The 17867-nt window shown below is 42.3% G+C and overlaps 1 protein-coding gene across 1 annotated transcript; it reads left to right on the top strand.

Moving 5' to 3' along the window:
* Positions 1–119: 119 nt before the first annotated feature.
* LOC102789563 (E3 ubiquitin-protein ligase TRIM8-like) lies at positions 120–12989 on the top strand. Its single transcript, XM_006807970.3, has 7 exons — positions 120–394; positions 931–1519; positions 6445–6540; positions 6878–7111; positions 7354–7385; positions 10496–10611; positions 10718–12989. Exons 2-7 carry the CDS (start codon positions 950–952, stop codon positions 11356–11358), a joined length of 1689 nt encoding a protein of 562 aa, XP_006808033.2. The 5' UTR covers positions 120–394; positions 931–949; the 3' UTR covers positions 11359–12989.
* Positions 12990–17867: the final 4878 nt, after the last annotated feature.

Here is a 17867-nt window from a genome sequence, read left to right as displayed (position 1 = left end):
TGGTCTTTTACAGTCTGTCCGGTAGAGTTTGCTGTGGCCGTTCATTCGCCTTCCTCCTACCGGCTCCTCCCCGCCTGTGTATCAACTCCGTGACGGGTCACGTTATTGGAGGTCGGCAGTCGGTCGGTGTGGAAGCACTGCACTCTCTTCCGACGAGTGACTATCCTGCCTGTACTTACCATAATATATTACTCAGAAGAGTTGACGGGAAAGCGAAACCAGACGAGAAAACCAGCGGGGGACTCTTATAAAATCCCGGCTTTGAGCGCTGCGACCGACAGAAGGCTGTAATCTGAAGCAAGAGGAGCGAGGATCTCACCGCGGACTGGATGACAAGCTCCACGGTATTATAGGTGCACCGGAGTCTGCCGACGACATGGAAGAGAAATAGTTGGTAACGTTACGCTTTTTCTTTTAAGAATACATCTGTTATGTTTCTGTGGGTTGCTGTAAGAAAAGCCGAGGAGTGCCTTCGCGTAATAAAATGTCAGTGTAACAGTTTATTTGACAAGAGTCACATTTGTTGTTCAGTGTCAAGTTCCCACTCGCTCTCAAAACGCCACAGCTTGTGTCGTCCTGTTCCCCAGCGAAGCCAAACATTACACTGAAATATGAAGAAATGTAATTCATATATATATTTATATATATTTGGTGTTGGGTTTCAGTGTAATGGCACTCTTTTGCTCTGAAGAGCAGGTTGCTACTACTTACTTTAAGCTTCATTTGTTAATTGCTGTGCCACTGTAATGCACTCCTAATAAGCCTGTAACTCAGTGCCCTGTGTGTTGGTTTGGCCTGTTTCCAATCTGTGCCATTTTAGTTGAATATAAGTGCAGTAAAAATTAAACTGTAATAGGCTCATTTTTTAAAAGCAGTGGTTCATTTAAACCAGTTTTTAAGCCTTTCCTTTGTTTTGTTTTTTTTCATCAGTTTGGATTCAGCCGAGGTCATGGATGCAAGCTGGAAAAACTGCTTCGAAGAGGAACTTCTGTGTCCCATTTGTCTGAATGTTTTCGACGAGCCCATCCAGCTGCCGTGCAAGCACAACTTCTGCAAGGGTTGCATCTCTGAGGCTTGGGCCAAAGACACCGCCGCTGTCCGCTGTCCAGAGTGCAACCATGACTACGACCAGAAGCCCACACTGGAGAAGAACTTCAAGCTCGCCAACATAGTGAAGCGCTTCAATGCTTTGAACACTGAGAAAGCCCCCCCTGTGCTGCACTGTGTCCTCTGCAGACGAGGCCCCCCGCTGCCCGTGCGGAAAGTCTGTCTGCGTTGTAAGGAGCCCTGCTGCCAAACTCATATCCAGACGCACCTACAGCAGCCGTGTGCGGCGCCGGGACACCTGTTAGTCGATGCTGAGGAGCTGAGCGCTTGGACCTGTCCCAGTCACGAGGAGTACAGGCTGCTCCACTGTGAGGAAGAGCAGGTGGCTCTGTGTCCGTTCTGCTGCATCTCTCACTGCACTAACCAAAGACACACAGTCTGCGATGTTGATACGCAACGCATACAAATGCAGGTACAAATGCGCACACACACATACACACACACACTCCTACAGGGCAATGAAAAGATTTCATTTGGTGCACACAATCCATGGGTAATTCTTTCAGTTCGCTAGTCTATAAAGGCCTTCTCTCTTTCCCTCCTCTTTAATCTGATGTAAAAGGACTGGACAGGTGAAAGCCACCCCTCTGGGTACATGGATAGCACACAAACACACATATATAGGCATACTTCACACACACACATGCTGCTTTTAACCTTGATCATACCACCCACTCCTTACCGCCACGCCTTCCCATTAGCAGCGCTGTGCCCTTCGGATAAGTGCTGTGATGCAATCTGCATCCACCGGAAACGATGACCTATGTGCGGTGAGGGGCGGAAACGCGTGTAGTTTGTTTATGTTAGCTGATCAGTTTCAGGGTTCCAGGGTTGGAATGCTATTTTAGGGACATTTAGCAGGGAGGAAGAGGTGGAAATGAGTTGAGAGTAAGAGCAAAATAGATCCTAATCTGGCTACGAATTGGCAACAATTAAATAATGAGCGTGTCTTGGCAGCCTTGACCTCAGGATGCGTAAAGAAACGAGGGCCAGCATGCCATGGCTGCTACCGCTTGTGTGTTTTTCTTCACTTTATTTCTGTTTCTTTGCTTTTCTCAAGACTAACGCAAGTAGCAAGGTGTAAAAACAGCCACCCACACCTTATACACATTCCTTCTCTTCTCCACCCTATCTATGGAAGCAATGAGAAGCAGATTTGTTTTACAGTTTGCCCTCTCGTCGTCTTTTTGATACTTTTTAGTGAAGGCATTATTCCACTTGGGGAAAGTTACACATATTTCTTTCCAGGGTAAGTTCTAAATCAGTTGACCCTGGTTCAGAGCTATTATTGGGACAAAAGATGTCTGTTCAGCCCTTTCCACAGCTGCTCTCTCTACACACTCATATGCACACACCCAGCCATCTTTCTGTTCTTTCACAACTGTATTTTCACAGGGCAAATTGCACTGTGGAGTCACACTGTCAATCCCTGGACCTTCAGGCATATAATACACAGTGATTTATTGAGAAAAAAAAAGTGTTAATAGCAAAAAATGTTGGGCTTCTTGTGTGCTGGGTCATTTGTTAAAGTAATACGAGACCACAGTGTCTTCTCGTCATTATTTGCTGAGAGGTCGTTCTCCTTCGCAGAGCTGTGGTCTATTTTGGTCTTAAATTCCCCGGGCAGCACTCTTGTTGCTTTTGGGATAAACAAAGACACAAAACCGACGTAGCAATGTTTGTATCTTTTAGTTATCTTTGGCTCTCAAAGGAGACTTTTACATTAACCTTTTGCAGACATGCTGGTAATTTCGAGATGAGAAAAGAAGCGTAATATAATAGTAATGTTCTCCCTGGGACAAGTGGAGGAGGAGCCCTCCCACACAACCTCACCTTGGCTTTCTCAGGCACCTCAGCAGGAAACCGTCGCTCATGGAAGCTCTGCTGTTTGAAGCTTCGTGTATCTGGGCTGGAGTGAGTCAGATACCCAGAATGCTGAGGGCAGGCCGCTGACATCAGAAGTAGGGAATAGTTGTCAGTTGATTGTGAAAGAGGCTCTCTGTTCATTGAGCCTGAGGCTCCTCATTTAAACATGAGCTTCCTGGCAACCTGTGGGTGTCTGGATGCCTAAATAGGACAGTGGGGAAAGTGATCATTGGCGGGCTTAAGCTTGATAAAGGTAGGCTTTCATGCTGCTACGCTGCCCCAGCCCCTCTGTGCTATTTCAAACACACAAGACAAGAAAAAAGGAATTGGAGGAAACACGACAAAAAGAGGAAGACAGAGTTGCTGAGCAGAAGCATCAAGACACAGAAAAGCTGCTGCTATAATGTGAAGCCAGCTCACATAAAGCAACTCACGCACCATTTACGATACTAATAACCCAACAAAGTGCTCTTTCCTGTTTTGTCAATGCAGCATTCACACTGAGCTCGTGTGCGCCGTGTTACCAAAGTGATGAATAATACCAGTGCACCATCTTAAGTTCAAAGGCACTGAGGAGGCAGGACATGAAAAAGTGAAGGAAAGAAGAAACACAGGCAGCCAACTGACAGAAGTCCACCAGTTTGCAGGGTAGTGTCAGCTGTTACGGTTACTATCAGGTTGTTTGAAGAGGAGTGTTTAGCTAAACTGCCTCTTGTGTAAGCAAGATGTGGTGTTGAGATGGAGTACAGGTGTAGGATGTGTTACAACTGTGCGAAACAGGATTAAAGACTACGCTGCTGATTTTCAACGTAAAGCGCTGCCAATTACACGAGAAGTGTTAGCGCTCAGTGCTAGCTGCATCTGAGAAAAACTCTCAAAACAACATTTCATTAGTGAACATGTAAAATCCGCTAACTGAACACATCACAGTGTGCTCGTGGTTTCTATATGTGATCTCATTGTTGGTGCACAAAGCAGAACTTGATATGTTATGGTGAAACCACCAAAAGCTTTAGATAACGACTCTGACAAGTCATTTGGAACATGAACCAACACGAGGCATTAATAATGCTTAAACTGTAAAGTCCTTAATAGAAATGTGCCTCAACTTTAATTGGGAGAATTAAGAAGAATAGTCTTCGAGGTGTGTGGTACGGGGCTTGCTGCAGCCCTTGCTGAGCTTATTGTTCTTCTTTCCATGAATGATATGAAAACCTCTGCAAGTGCAGCTGTTAATTACATTCACCCGCATGGCTGTATGATATAGGGCTTACTTCAACAGTTCACTTTATTTCTCCACATACACATGCATACACACTCTATAGGTGTCAGTATAACAGCCCATTAAGCTGTACTCATAAAGATGTATTCTTGATTTCACTTGTGGGACCAATTTTTTAAAAACATAGTCAGCACTGCAGGGTGATGCAGCAGTTAATTCACGAACGAAATGCAGTGTTTTTCCTTCTCAGCACTTAAAGCTTCCCTCATCAATAGTTTTATAGCTACCGTGGATCAGAAACTGTGTAATGTTAGAGATGTCGCAGATAGAAATGACTCCGAAGCTCAAGTGTCAATGGCAGTTCCCTCAGTTCAGCTGAGCTTTTGAGCATCTTTCAGTTAATTGATGCGGTTTTACTTATTTGGGTCACTCCCATCCACTACTTTTCCAGCTGTAGGAGACAACTGTAGACAGCTTTGAGAAACCAGCTGTCCACTGCCTGCTCAGCATCAAATAGCAGAGTATCTCAGTCACATTAAAGTTTACAAATGTAGAGACTAGCTAACAGTAACGAGCAGTTAGAAGACAAATAGGGGTTGGAGTACACTAAAAACAGAGCAAAATTGGTGGCTAGTAATATTTTTAAACCTTTATTTAACCAAGAATGAAGTCTTGAGAGTTAGCTTTGGAAGAGTGTCCTGGGCCAGTATAGGCGGCATTAACTTCGGGTGCAGAGCTAAAGCTCCCAGAGAAAAGCTGCACAAGCGCAGGAAGAGCATGTAAACTCCACACACAAGGGCCCTGCCCCAGGTTCCAGGACCCTCTTGGTTTGAGGCAATAGTGCTAACCACCAGACTACTACGCTGTCCCAAAATGAGTGTCTGGATAGAAATTTTGTCAGTTTTTGTGGCCAGCCTTAAAATATGCTGAAGCAGTAGAAATACCACTTTTGGGTCTTTCCCATGTCAGCGCATTTACTCCCAGCTGCCCAAAATACATGCCCTATAATCCACTCTGCTTCCTTTGAGAGTTAGGGGAGATAAACATATTCCTGCTGTTTCCTAGGTGGACAAATCAGTAGTCTTCTTCACTCAAAAGAACTGTTCTGATAACAAGCATGAGTGCGTTATTATGGTACATTTGGCTACTATTTATGCCATTTAGAGTCTTTCTTTGTTATTTTGTTGAAACTATATACACTGTTGAAAGTGTTCACTGTGGTAAACTATAGTGGCCAGCCTGTGGATGTCCATTAGACAGCACAACATGAGTGTTGCAAGCAGCTGAAGAGGCCTGTTGCTGTGATACCACAATGTGACTACCCTGAGACTCACTCACTCGAGACCACAGGAATGTCCTCATTCTCCCTATCTCTCTCTCTTTTGGGTGAAACTTTTTTCTCCTCTTTCTTTTGGTTTCGCTCTCTTTTTGTATGTCTTTCTCACTCTCTTTCTATCCGTTCTTGGCATGTGCAAGCATCGCCTTTCCCTCGTTCCCTTTCTCGGGTGCATGCTCATTGGGAGGGAGGGAGGAGACCTCGGCGCTGTGCACACAGACATGACAATCTGTCACTGACACACAGGCCAATGCAAACAATGGGAGCAATGCATGTGGCAAAATGAGAAAGTGCGGGGGGGGGGGGGGGGGGGGGGTAGTGAGGCACCCCCGCTCCCTACATACACATGAGATTTCACATATGACTACATACACAAGACTTTGTTGCCATGACAGCAGGTTTTCTCTTATTTGGGCACGCTGCCTTTCCAATGCAGAAACAGTTCATTAAAAAGTCTACCTGCCCTCCCCTGTTTCTAGTTAGTTGTCAGTCTGTGACAGCAGATTGATTCCCAGCCTCTGCAGTAAATGGGGAAGGATTATGTTCAGTGGATTTTTTTTTTAACTGGCTCTTGGCTCTTGTGTACCCACAGAGGAAGTAAGCTTGTCCCAACAATGGAGCTCATTTGACACAGCAGGGTCAGCGTCAAACTTTGGAGCAGTCAGAGAATGATTTGTGCAGCCATGTGTGCCTTTGCTCTCCGAATGCCTAAATGCATGTTCATGTCGCTGGAAGCTGACTGTGGAGAAAGTTGTCTCGATGCCTCGTGAAAAGCAGCTAGGTATGCTGAGGTCACAGCAGAGGCCCAAGTTTTTCAGAGTTTGTAAATGTGTGGGTATATTTGTTTTTAATTTTCAGGGCATCTTGTTGTGGTTCGCCTATCTAATCCATCCTATCTGTCATTCCTCCACAGGCCATGCTAATGAGGCAGCAAGACAGACTGGAAGGTCGTGTTCAGAACATCGATGAGCACCTCAACAAGCTGGAGTCAGACAAGACACTGATGAAGGTGCATTTTCAATTCCGAATGTTATGTGAATGTTATCAGCATGGGGGTTTGTGCTATAATTTTGTCTGCTGTAATGAAATTACTCTACCGTTTCTCACTCTTGGGAAATCAAAGGTAAATGTAACTTTAACTATGACTGGCAGGTGCAGCAAAGTGAAAATGGATTTAACAAATGACTTTCCCACTTTTATATTGAACAAGAAAAGCACAAATTCCATAAAATTGTGTGTCTGTTAATAAAAATTGTAGTATCTGTTTGTTAACATCAGTACTTTTAGTCATTTAAAAATGCATTTCTGCGTGTAAATGTGCATACTTGTGTATCCTGTGACCACAGGATGCAGTGTCTGAACTGAAGGAGCGTGCAAGAGCCCAGTATCAGCGGATGCATGCGCTGCTAGAAGCAAACCAGGCTGAAACCATGCAGATGCTGGAGAGCACCTACAACTCGTACGTGAGGAAGAACTCCCAGCAGGTGCTGCAGCTCAACGAGAGGCGCCACGAAGCAGAAAAACTCCTGAGCTCAGTGCAAACATTCTTCCAAAAGGCGGGCAGTTTGAATTTCATGAAGGTACAACAAATCTGCAAAAAAAAATTTCTATTTATCGAACATGAACCTTTATCTCTATGACCGCTTTTCACAGTTCTTGCATCTGCATCAGGCAGTGATACTTTTGAGGGACATAATATGATGTTGTGATATGAAAGCATGCGCAGTAAACACTGATGCATCTTATAATAACTGTTAGTGAGACATTTGAAGTCAGATGGTGTGTGGGAATGACCTGTGAAACTTTTGTTTTTTCATTTCAGAATACAAAACCTTATCAGCTCCTCATGGACAGGTAAGAAGTTATTCTAAGATATTCATTTCTTTGGACTAACCCAGTGATGTTTTCATGCAAGCTTTTTAGTGCACTGATCATCATCTTTATTCATTGTGAGAAAAGCAGCCAAACTATCAAATATGTCCTTGTACAACATTCAACTGTTGCGTTGTTTTCAGTGGAATTAGCTAAATGTAGCTTTAGCGGGTGTACTGGTAATAAAAGCAGGCAAAAAAAAAAAAAACTCCAACAGAGGTCAAGCAAGCGAAATATAAGCAAAGGTCAGAGAAAACAGCAGTAGAACAGATAAACCCATGTGTTTCCCCTATGATGTATAAATGGAAAATACTCTGTGATTAATTACTTCAAAAACCTGATCACAAGCAGGAGGGCTTATCTCCTTGCCACATGTTATTTGCTTGTTTAATGGTGGGACTGGGTGAGCCTCACAGTTTTTTAACATGCTGCAGTGATTTTAACTATTCATTTTTCACTCCTGGCCTCAACAACTTTTTTTTTTAGCCCTATGCATAGTGTTTTTAGCAAGTTAAACTTTGACCCTGCACACTACAGCCAATGGATCTACAGTCCCCTGGACAGCATGATTTTGGTGTGGATGTTCAGTCAGTGGATGGGTTCATCTCAGACGTTCACTTGGCTGTAAAGTTTTTCCCGATAGTCTTCTTTCTGCAATATGGTGACATTTATCTTTGGCAGTCGGGGAATTTCAGCATATACTCTTATTCACAACATTAGCCTAACCATAGCGCTGTAGCTAGCTACCTCATGGCTAGCTACAGGCAGTGTTGCCAACTTAGCGACTTTGTCGCTATATTTAGCGAGTTTTCAAACCCCCTAGCGACCTTTTTTCAAAAAAAAAGTCGCTAAAAAAGACGTGAAAGCGCATATCGCTTTTACTCTCAACAAGCAGCGGGTGCTGTAACGCAGTCAGTTCTTCTCTTACTCTTATGCTGTTTTGTGGATCAGGTTTAAAACTACTTATAAACACACACACACACAGTAACTCCACCAGAGTGCCTATTTCGGGTCACTTTTGCCGGTGTTGTGCCAAAAAGTGATTGCCTGCCAAAAACTGATTTCCAATGTTTCCGTGTATTTTTTATGTGTAATACCTTTACGTATGTTGGTAAATAGACTTCGGTGAACACCGTTTACAAAGGGGTTATATATAGAATTAAAAGATTATCTGTTTTTTCAAGTATCTTTATAACTCTGTGTTATTGTACTCACATTATAACCAATCCGGTCCTTTATCCCCACTTAAAATATTTTTACAGAACTATTGTAATATTTGCTGCCATTTCTGCTGTCCTCCTGGCCAACTAACTCTTACAAAAGACATTTTTAATGTTAATGAGATTTTTTTAACTGCATAAATAAAGGTTCTATAAAAGTCGCTGCCAAAAACTGATTGCGGCTTCTACCTTGTTACACGAATGTTGTTTGTGGCTCAATATGACTTTGTGTCATCCATGAGGGATGCATTTGACATATGTTTCACATATTATAGGCCAACAAGTTACTTATAGCAGTTTAAATACGAGCAATCAGTTTTTGGCAAATACCGGAAATCAGTTTTTGGCAGACAATCACTTTTTGGCACAACACCGGTCCAAGCCCGGGTAAAGGAGCAGGGTTGGAATTGTGACATTACAAAAAACAATAATTGCTAAAAGAAATTTAATTTGTAGTTCTAAATAAATTCTAAATGCATTTAGGATGTTTTTTGCTCACTTTATGTCTCGTCCACGATGTTATTTCTCTCTCCAACAACATAGGTTACAATTACATTAGCATGACCAATTATGCAAATTAGGTGATGACGTCATTTAGCGACTTCTAGCGACTTTTAGGACAACCAATAGCGATTTTCCTTACTGAGGAGTTGGCAACACTGGCTACAGGTAGCAGGTCAATTGATGGTTTATTCATGTATAGGTTTATTTATGTAAATCACAACAACAGTTGTCTCAAGAAAGTATTCAACAATGAAGGAACCCCCTATTAGCAAGCACTTTGCAACAGTAAGAAGGAAAAACTTCCTTTTAACAGGAAGAAACTTTAGGCAGAAGCAGGCTAAGGGAGGGGCAGCCATCTGCTACAAGTGGTTACGACTAAACATTCAAACATCCGTTATTAAGTTTGCGGTTTGTATTATGTCAAGAGGTATAGCATGGCTGTACTTTTTTTTTTCGTACTTCAGTAAAAACATATTATCTCATTTGTAGGTGTCAGCTAGTTCACATCTAAAGCTGCATCTACACAGGAAGTGATTAACACTTAAAGCTGATGGTTGATTGCTAGCAGACATGCCAGATTCCGGCTGCATAGCTAACCGGCCGATGTGTTTACTGAGCTCTCACATGTCAATAACCACCATTCTGTGCAGTAATTGTAGTGACCTCCCCTCAAAGTAGAAAATTGTTTTATCTTGACTTTACATCACCAGTGGTTAGTCAGTTGAAGTTGACGAACTTTCTAAGGTCTGTGCTCAACACGTCAATTCGCAAATCTTGTGTTGAGGCAGATTAGCTTCTAACTCCGCTAGACCTTATTACTGGGAGAAAAGTCACACTAGTCATTTTATTGTTGAAAGAAGTTGGACTATTTTTAACTTAAGCATTTCAACATGTTATCGTTAGGGGTGAGTTAGTGCTTGTTTGTTTTTGGGAACTGATGGAGCATTTAGACTTGAAAGTCACTGGTTTTCAGACTCAACAAGGGGATATTTCCAAAAAGTTCTTACAATGGCCACTTCAAACTGGGTTTTAAAATGCCCAACCTTTGGCACCAGAACTTTTACAGTCTGTTGTAAAAACAGGTTTGTCTGTTTAGCCAATTTTGTAGCTGTATCAGTTTTAATAATGATTAAACTGGTGCAATGATTACAGTCAAACTTTGCATCTTATTTAATCATGCAGTGAACAACCAATGGAAATAACCAAGCTAGCTAAGGTAGTGTTGATAACTTTGCAGCACTGTCATCTTGTCCAAATGTAATCACAGCCAACTTTAAAAAAGAATATTTATATTTTTTGAATCTCAAGGTGCAGAGTGTCTCTAACAATTCAATACTAATGATTTTACTGTCGTGTTTCTTTTTACAGGTCAAACTCACATCTGAATAGCATTATCCCTTCAGTCAGAGTGGGCCAGCTCAACTCTCATCATTTGCTGTCCGACCTGTCAACAAAAGAGAAGAACTTGCGAAAAATGCTGGAGGGTAGGATTAAATTACAGAAAAATAACTATAGATGAGTTTTTCAGAGATGTATTATCATTAGAATTAGCACTCATCTCTCTGTCCTACCTCTACTTGTCATTCTCAGAACCGTTCAATGAGTCGCCTCTTCTGGAGATTGTGCAGTCTCACAGCAGCTCTGCTAGCTCCCAGTTGGGGACTAGTTCAGGAATACAGAAGAGGAAATACAGCATGGCGTTCCTGGAGGCTAACCCAGAAAACTCCCAGAATCCTCCACCTTTGCTCTACAGCAGCAAAAAACCCTTCCTGGCCAACCAAGGTCACCGGGCATCATCTGTATATGCCTCTGAAGTCCTCTCACAGAATCCTCACACTGGCCCTGGTCATAGTCGGCTCCTAGATACTTCAGCCCATCACATGGTGGGTCTAGGGTCCAGCTCTAGCCACCACTCAGGAACCATATTCCCATCCTCCCACTTCTCAAGTGTTGGTGCCTCACAACAAGCCGTGTACGAAGGGAGGAAAGTACTGATGTGTACTTGCTGCTCCAGGGCCCCCGCTGCTTGCGCCCGGCCTCCGTACCCAGCATCGGACACCTTCCCCTCTGTGACCTCTCAGGAGTTTGCCCCACATGCCCCTCTACCCTCAAGTCAGCCACTGCAGCATTTTCCCATGAGGGGACTGATGGAAACATCGCAGACAGCCAGACATGCCGAATTCTATGGGCTGTACGGCCAGTCTTCAACCAAGCATTATGGGACCAAATAATAAACCCGAATCAGCATCCGTTCTGTTTTATTAGATCACGTTTGGCATCAAGAAGTTCCATGTTTGCTTTTTTTTTCTCCTTTCCATTTTGATTCAGCGACGCGACCCCAGATTATATCTCCACACACCTTCATGACAATCACTCTTGACATCTATTTGAAACCATTTGGGGAGAACGTGCCCTGTTAACTTGTGTAGCTCTGTTTACTCCCCGAATCACAGTGACAGTACTAATGATCTAATTTGAAAGCATTATTTATTGTCTGTTTCAGTTCGACTGGAAGTGCTAATGTGAATAATGTAGTCTTAAATCCATTCAAACTTAAGAAATGACATATTCTTCAGGGGTCCTGGCATGGGACTCCAGAGACTCCAGTGCCTAAAGAGACTGTTAACAAACTTGTATTGTACTTGCAATTTCCTAACTCTTGATTAATTCCTGTTTGCAGCTGAAAGCATGCAGGGAGCCTCTCCATGCACTCCAAAGTCCATGTGGCTTTAGAAAAAAAAACAAAAAAAAACACTGGACTGCAAATGTTTTGTTTTTTTCCAGATTCAGGTTTTTCATTAGTTTTTTTTTATAGAAGATTATGAATAAACCAAAATCTTTTGAATAAATAAAAAAGCGTATTACATGACCTTTCATTGTATTTTGAGCACTTGTTTTCAAAAGTAATCCGCTGGGTATGCTAGTGTGTACTTTAAACCAGGTGACGCGCTGGTTATTTTAAACGTCGTGTCTGATTATAGTTTGAGGTCTATTTGTCCTAAGAAGCAAATTGTGCGATTTGTTTGGGTAAAGAGCTTTTCCAGGGTGACTCACTGAGTTACACATGAAAACAGAAAATAAAGAGAAGCTGTTACAGTGGTACATCCGACCCTGCTGCTGACCAGCAAAGCTTGTAAAACAGAGAGAGGGAAAAAAAACAAAACTGAAAGGCCGTATGTTTGAGATCTACTGTATTCAGAGCAGAGCACAGCGGAGGAGGTTACAGAGCGGCCCACAGCAGGCCCATTATCTGCCAATTTAGGACAGTTCACTTCCTTGTCAGCATCCTGGTCTCTGGCAAAAATCTCTGTGTCATCCCTCTTTGTCTTGTTATTGGAGCTGGTTGTCAAGTTAGGTCAGAGAACAGGAATAACCAATGAGCAGCACCTTCCCTCTCCTCTCTCCCTTCCTCTATCATTTTCCAGAGCTCGATGCAGAGGAGGAGAGGAGGGTTAGAGCGGAGGATGATATAAGCGCAGAGTTTTAATGAGGATCTACTTATCTGTCACTCATACCCCTTTCATTGTTCCCCTCCCCCATTTAGCGAGATAGCAGGAGCAAGCTTGGGGTGGTGGGGGCAGCAAAGTCAGGGTCGAGGGGGGAGTAGCATTGGTAAGGCACATCACTTATTTATAGGTTATAAAACCTTGCTCCCTCCTATATGGTCCAGTCTGCTTTTAGTTTTTTTAGTTGTTGTTTTTTTTATCTTCTTGGAAATCTGCTTCACTTCCATGATAACTCGGCCTCCCTTTAACAGCAAATGCACGAGGGAGAGGAGTGAGAGGAGCTGAGGTTTAGTTACAGTGTGGCAATCTGACAATGTGCGTATGTGTGTGTGTGTTTGTGTGTAAGCCAATTAGCATTCCCCTTGTTCACTGTCCCTTCTCGCTCTGTGTGTGTGTTATTAATAAAACATACAGCAGATGTTCCAAAGGAGCATTTTATCCATATGATCATTTTTATTTATAGAGCCCTATTAAATCAACGATCCATTCTATAGAGCGGGGTTTGCATGTGCTGTTTTTCTTTTTTTTGTTAGGTCTCATAAAAGAATTGGAAATTTTGTTGAATCGTTCTCTCGTGCAATGTGTTGCCCTTTCCTAACTACAGGCACAAACACGGGGCTGAACGAAAAGCCTCTATGGTATGCTTGTTCTTGGTTTGCGTTGCCTTGTGTGCGGGCTCTGTGCAGGCGAGTTGAATCCTGTTTTATAAGTGAATGTGTGCTCAGGTGTCGCCACACAATCAGGCGGTTAGTGCGTTGCATCGTATATGTGCATAATTAGGCTTGTGTGTGAGCTCCGCGAGGTCACGTATAGGGTAAAGGCTGATGCGCTGACAGCTGTGCTCTGTTGTGGCAGGTGTGTCGGGGCTGTATATGTATGAGAACAACACGCCCCTGCCTGTAGCAGGACATGAGCCTGCAGTACGTGTGCTCAGTGTGCAGGAAACTGTGCAGCTGTTGTTTGTATGCTTTTGCCAGTGACTAGAGATATTGGAGTCAAGGTAGGAACTCTTTCTCTCCTTTTCTCCCCCGACATTTATTACTAATTCTGAGATCCTCAGGATCTGTTTACGTATGACACTAAACCACACGTTTCAGAGTGGTTAGTGAATGTATTACTGACTAAAAATCATTCATATAAGTAGTGTTCAGTTCTTTATACTTTTTACTTGTCCTTTGGCAATAATTGGAGCTTTCTCTTTGCACACCTGGCTTAAGATTTTAAGTTTATTTTATTCTCTGTGACAGCTCTGTCAAAGTGGATAACAAATGTGTACAAGTTCAGATCTTGCCAAAGATGTTTTAAACGGTTTAATTCTGCTCCACTAGTTACAGTCTGAGACGTGTTTTGAAACCACTTTTCTTTTGGGTGTAATAGAGATGTCAGCTTAAGGGATGCCGAAGTGACCTCTGTGATGACGAGTCAAAGAAATCTACAACCTCCCCAGTTTGTCTGGTAAGAGCAAGAGGATTGTGATGACAATAAATCCATGTCAGTAAACATATATCTGTTGATCATTCATTTATTAGAAGGTGGTACTCTTCCATGAATGTGCATACATAACTTAGTGTTTGTGTGTGTGTGTGTGTGTGTGTGTGTGTGTGTGTGTGTGTGTGTGTGGTTTCTGACCCACCCAGGACCAGAGAGAGTCTTTGCTGAGCTTCACAGATACTCCCACTGTAATCCAGAAACTGTCCCGAGAAAAGGAAATAACACAGCAGTTCAGTCATCCCCAGAATGGCTGACATTCCTCCCCTTGGCTTAAGACTTCCTTGTATTCCCAGCATTTTATTATATGTTTGGGACTATTCCTCATCATCGATTGGGAGCAGTACAGAGAATAGATGGGGGGATGGATGACCTTTTGAACACTGGGTGACTGTTGTCATGAAAGGCGACTCCCACTCTCCCAAAGCCGATGCACTCTGGCGATGGTATCTTGCAAGACCTCCATGCATTTAGCCAGAATCCTTTTCCTCATCCTTCCTGTCGGGCTTTCTGACCCCAGCTGCAAAGAAGACCATCCAACAGCAGTGCCTGTGTCCCACAAACACGATGTGTCTACATGTTTGCTGAGTTTTTATTTTCAGACATCCTTTACATGTGATTTGAGACACATGAAGCAGACTGTTATGTGTCTTTTACTCAGAACTGCTTGCGTCTGGTGGCGGTCAAACTTCCTGCAGGTTCTCCGATTACAGAAAACATCTGAAGTCTTCTTGCAATAAGTGCTGAATTCTTGGTCACATACCAGACCAATTAAATATTTACTCAGACACCCTACTTAGTCTGGCGGACTCTAAGAAGAGCCCTGGTCATTCCGTTACTTGGGTGTTTCTCCTAATAACCACTCAAACCTTTATAAATGGATTTAGAACCAGCACCTCAATGCAGTTTCCAGTCATAATGGCTGCTATTGTCTTGCTGTGCAGTGTGAATTGTGGAAGCTTTATATACACAGGTGTGTGCCTTTCTAAACTATGGCTAATCAGTTTGCCAGTTTGCCACAGGTGGACTCCAGCAGAGCTCAAGGACAGTTAAAGTAAACAGGATGCACCTGACCACAATTTGGATTCCCACACAAAGGGTGCAGTGACGTTCGTACAGGAGAAAATGTTCTAAAATGATTTTACGTTATGTTCACAGTGAACACAATGGAGTGTGCAACAGCTGAACAGATCTAGTGAAATTTTTCAGCTGGGTACGGTTTGACTTCCTCTGTTACTCAGACCTTTGATTAGTATTATTGACATAGTCAGAGATGCATTTGCACAGCTTCCAGCTTGTGTAACCGCCCTGCCTGTTCCAGTTCAGCGGTGGATATTAGAGGTGGCTGACATGGATCCATTATGTACTAACTTACAGTATGGCAGAAATGCATTTGTCACACAAAGCTTTAACAGTCCTTCCATTAACACTGACAGGAATATGAACATGCCCAGCTGAATGCATACGGAGCGGCCATTCATCAACCAAGCAGAATTCTAACCTTCATCTGATAAGACCTTTGAAATCTGTGCCAAAACTCTAATCCAGGATAGCAGTGCATACACACACACACACACACACACACACAAGTGCACAAACATCAAAGACAAAAATCTGTAGCCAATGTTTATTGATCTGCAGGTCTATTTTTGCTCGGGGAAATCATTCTAACATAAACCAGCCCTCTGTCAAATTTGACCTGAAGGGAAACAGGCAACATTCATGCAATGCATGTTAGAGTGAAACAGTGAAAATAAGCAAAGGAGGATGTATAAATGCAGGTAAGCAGAATCAGTGGATGTGTATGTGTGTATATTTGTGTTTTTGGCTGTGTATATATGAAGACATGTTAGATCAGTGCTTTTGATCGTGTCAGAGATCTTTCACGGAGACAAGCTGGATTAATTAGAGACAGTACAAAGTGATGTCAGTCGTTGCCATAGGAACTTTGTGCTACACTAGTGACACACTCAAGTGTCAGAGGTGCAAACTATTGAAGTGTCTTTACTCTTGTACTCTTGGAGTGAACCATTGTGGGGTGGGGGAGTGGGGGTTAAAGGTTGGTTTGGAAATGATCAAAATAAGTACTGTACTGAAATTTTACTTGAATGAAAACTTTTTTTAAAGTCAAACTTGAACATCATTGTTGCAAATGGCGGCATTAAATGTGAGCTTTGTGGATTTCGCTTTCAATTTGAGTTTCAGCCAAGTATTTACCAAACAAGCATCAGTTTCACTTTACCGTACATGCTGGTTTCTCAGGAAGACATGCAGTTACCTACTACTTCATTAGCTATATCTCGCTAGTGACGTCTTGCTCCCCTTTTAATAGACAACACATATGAAATGTGCTTATTGGATGGAGATCGGGTTACAGTGGAGGCAATTTTAGTGAACTCACTGTCATGTTCAAGAAGCTGCTTGAGATGATTTAAGCTTTGTGACATGGTGTATTACCTAACTGGAAGCAGCCATCAGAAGATCGATACAGTGTGGTCATAAAAGGGTGGATGCACTGGCAGCAGTAATGCTCAGGTAGGCTGTGGTGTTTAAATTAAGCTCAGTTGTGTGCCCAGAAGACATCCATCACACCATTACACCTTAACCTTAACCACTGAAGGCAGGATGGATCTGTGCTTTCATGTTGTTTATACCAGATTCTGAACCTATCCTGTGAATATTGCAGCTGAAACCTTGAATCTTGTTCCTGGCTAACAGGAGTAGCACCCAGTGTGGTCTTCTGCTGCTGTAGCCCATTTGCTTCAAGGCATTGTGCGTTCACTGATGTTCATCTGCACAGCGTGATTGTAACAAGTGGTTATTTGAGTTACAGTTGCCTTCCTATCAACTCAAACCAGTCTGGCCATTCTCCTCTGAACTCTGACATCAAGATAACTTACTTCTGCTCAATGTGATGTTTTTTTCCTTCCATTTCATCATCACGTTCAAAATGTTTTGTGTTCATCATTAGAAAAATGTGAACAGGAAACATTCATGCACTTTTAATTAATTAGCTAAATGAACAGAACACATGTTTTATTTTTCAAGTAAGCATGTATTAAATTGGATATTTCTTATCACTTTTGTTTTCAATCATGTCTTCCCTTTTTTATTTCTGTTGTGTATCTTCAGTATTTGAAAACAAATATTTATGTGCAATGACAATAAAGGGCTAGTTTATCTTACTATATATCCATTTTTATTTCACAGCGAAATATACTTTAGCTATGTTTTATCTATGATCTATGCACATATAACACAACATATTATATATAATACATAAAAAACAGAAAAAGTCATAAATATAAGGAACTTGATACAGTTTCTGATTTAAATATTTATTCATTATTAGTGTTTGTTTTACAGGACAATATATTTTAGATAGGAATAGGCTACAGATGTTAGTCATTAATGCCATTTTTACATAGTTCTCACTACAGTGGTTTTGGAAAACAAGCCAAACTGTTTAGCCCTCCGAGGCCTGTCGCTTTGTGTCCTGATTCACAACCCAAAAAAAATAATTAACATTTTCTGATAGCATATGGTTCAGATTAGGCCTGGGTTATCATCATAGATGAATGAGCCTTCGTAGGGTTAATAATCGTCCAGTTCATGCAGGATCGGGTCAGAGAAATGGTGAACAGCTGTGGGCTGACAAATGACACTTCCTTCATTACCAGCACAGCTGAACTATGACCTCTCCGGTCGATGCATGTCAGACATGGTTTGAGCTACGATTCAAACTC

The sequence above is a fragment of the Neolamprologus brichardi genome, chromosome 13 (assembly GCF_056152115.1).
Source record: "Neolamprologus brichardi isolate AB-2024 chromosome 13, ASM5615211v1, whole genome shotgun sequence".
In the NCBI taxonomy this organism is placed as follows: Eukaryota; Metazoa; Chordata; class Actinopteri; order Cichliformes; family Cichlidae; genus Neolamprologus; species Neolamprologus brichardi.
The sequence above is the reverse complement of the archived record's forward strand: the minus strand, read 5'-3'. Positions and strand labels throughout refer to the sequence as shown.

Excerpts from the sequence above, each read along its gene's own strand:
- LOC102789563 (XM_006807970.3), top strand. The coding sequence starts at position 950 with ATGGATGCAAGCTGGAAAAACTGCTTCGAAGAGGAACTTCTGTGTCCC. Across the intron at positions 6,541-6,877 it reads CAGACAAGACACTGATGAAG|GATGCAGTGTCTGAACTGAA; the intron begins GTGCATTTTCAA and ends CTGTGACCACAG. Across the intron at positions 7,386-10,495 it reads TATCAGCTCCTCATGGACAG|GTCAAACTCACATCTGAATA; the intron begins GTAAGAAGTTAT and ends TTCTTTTTACAG.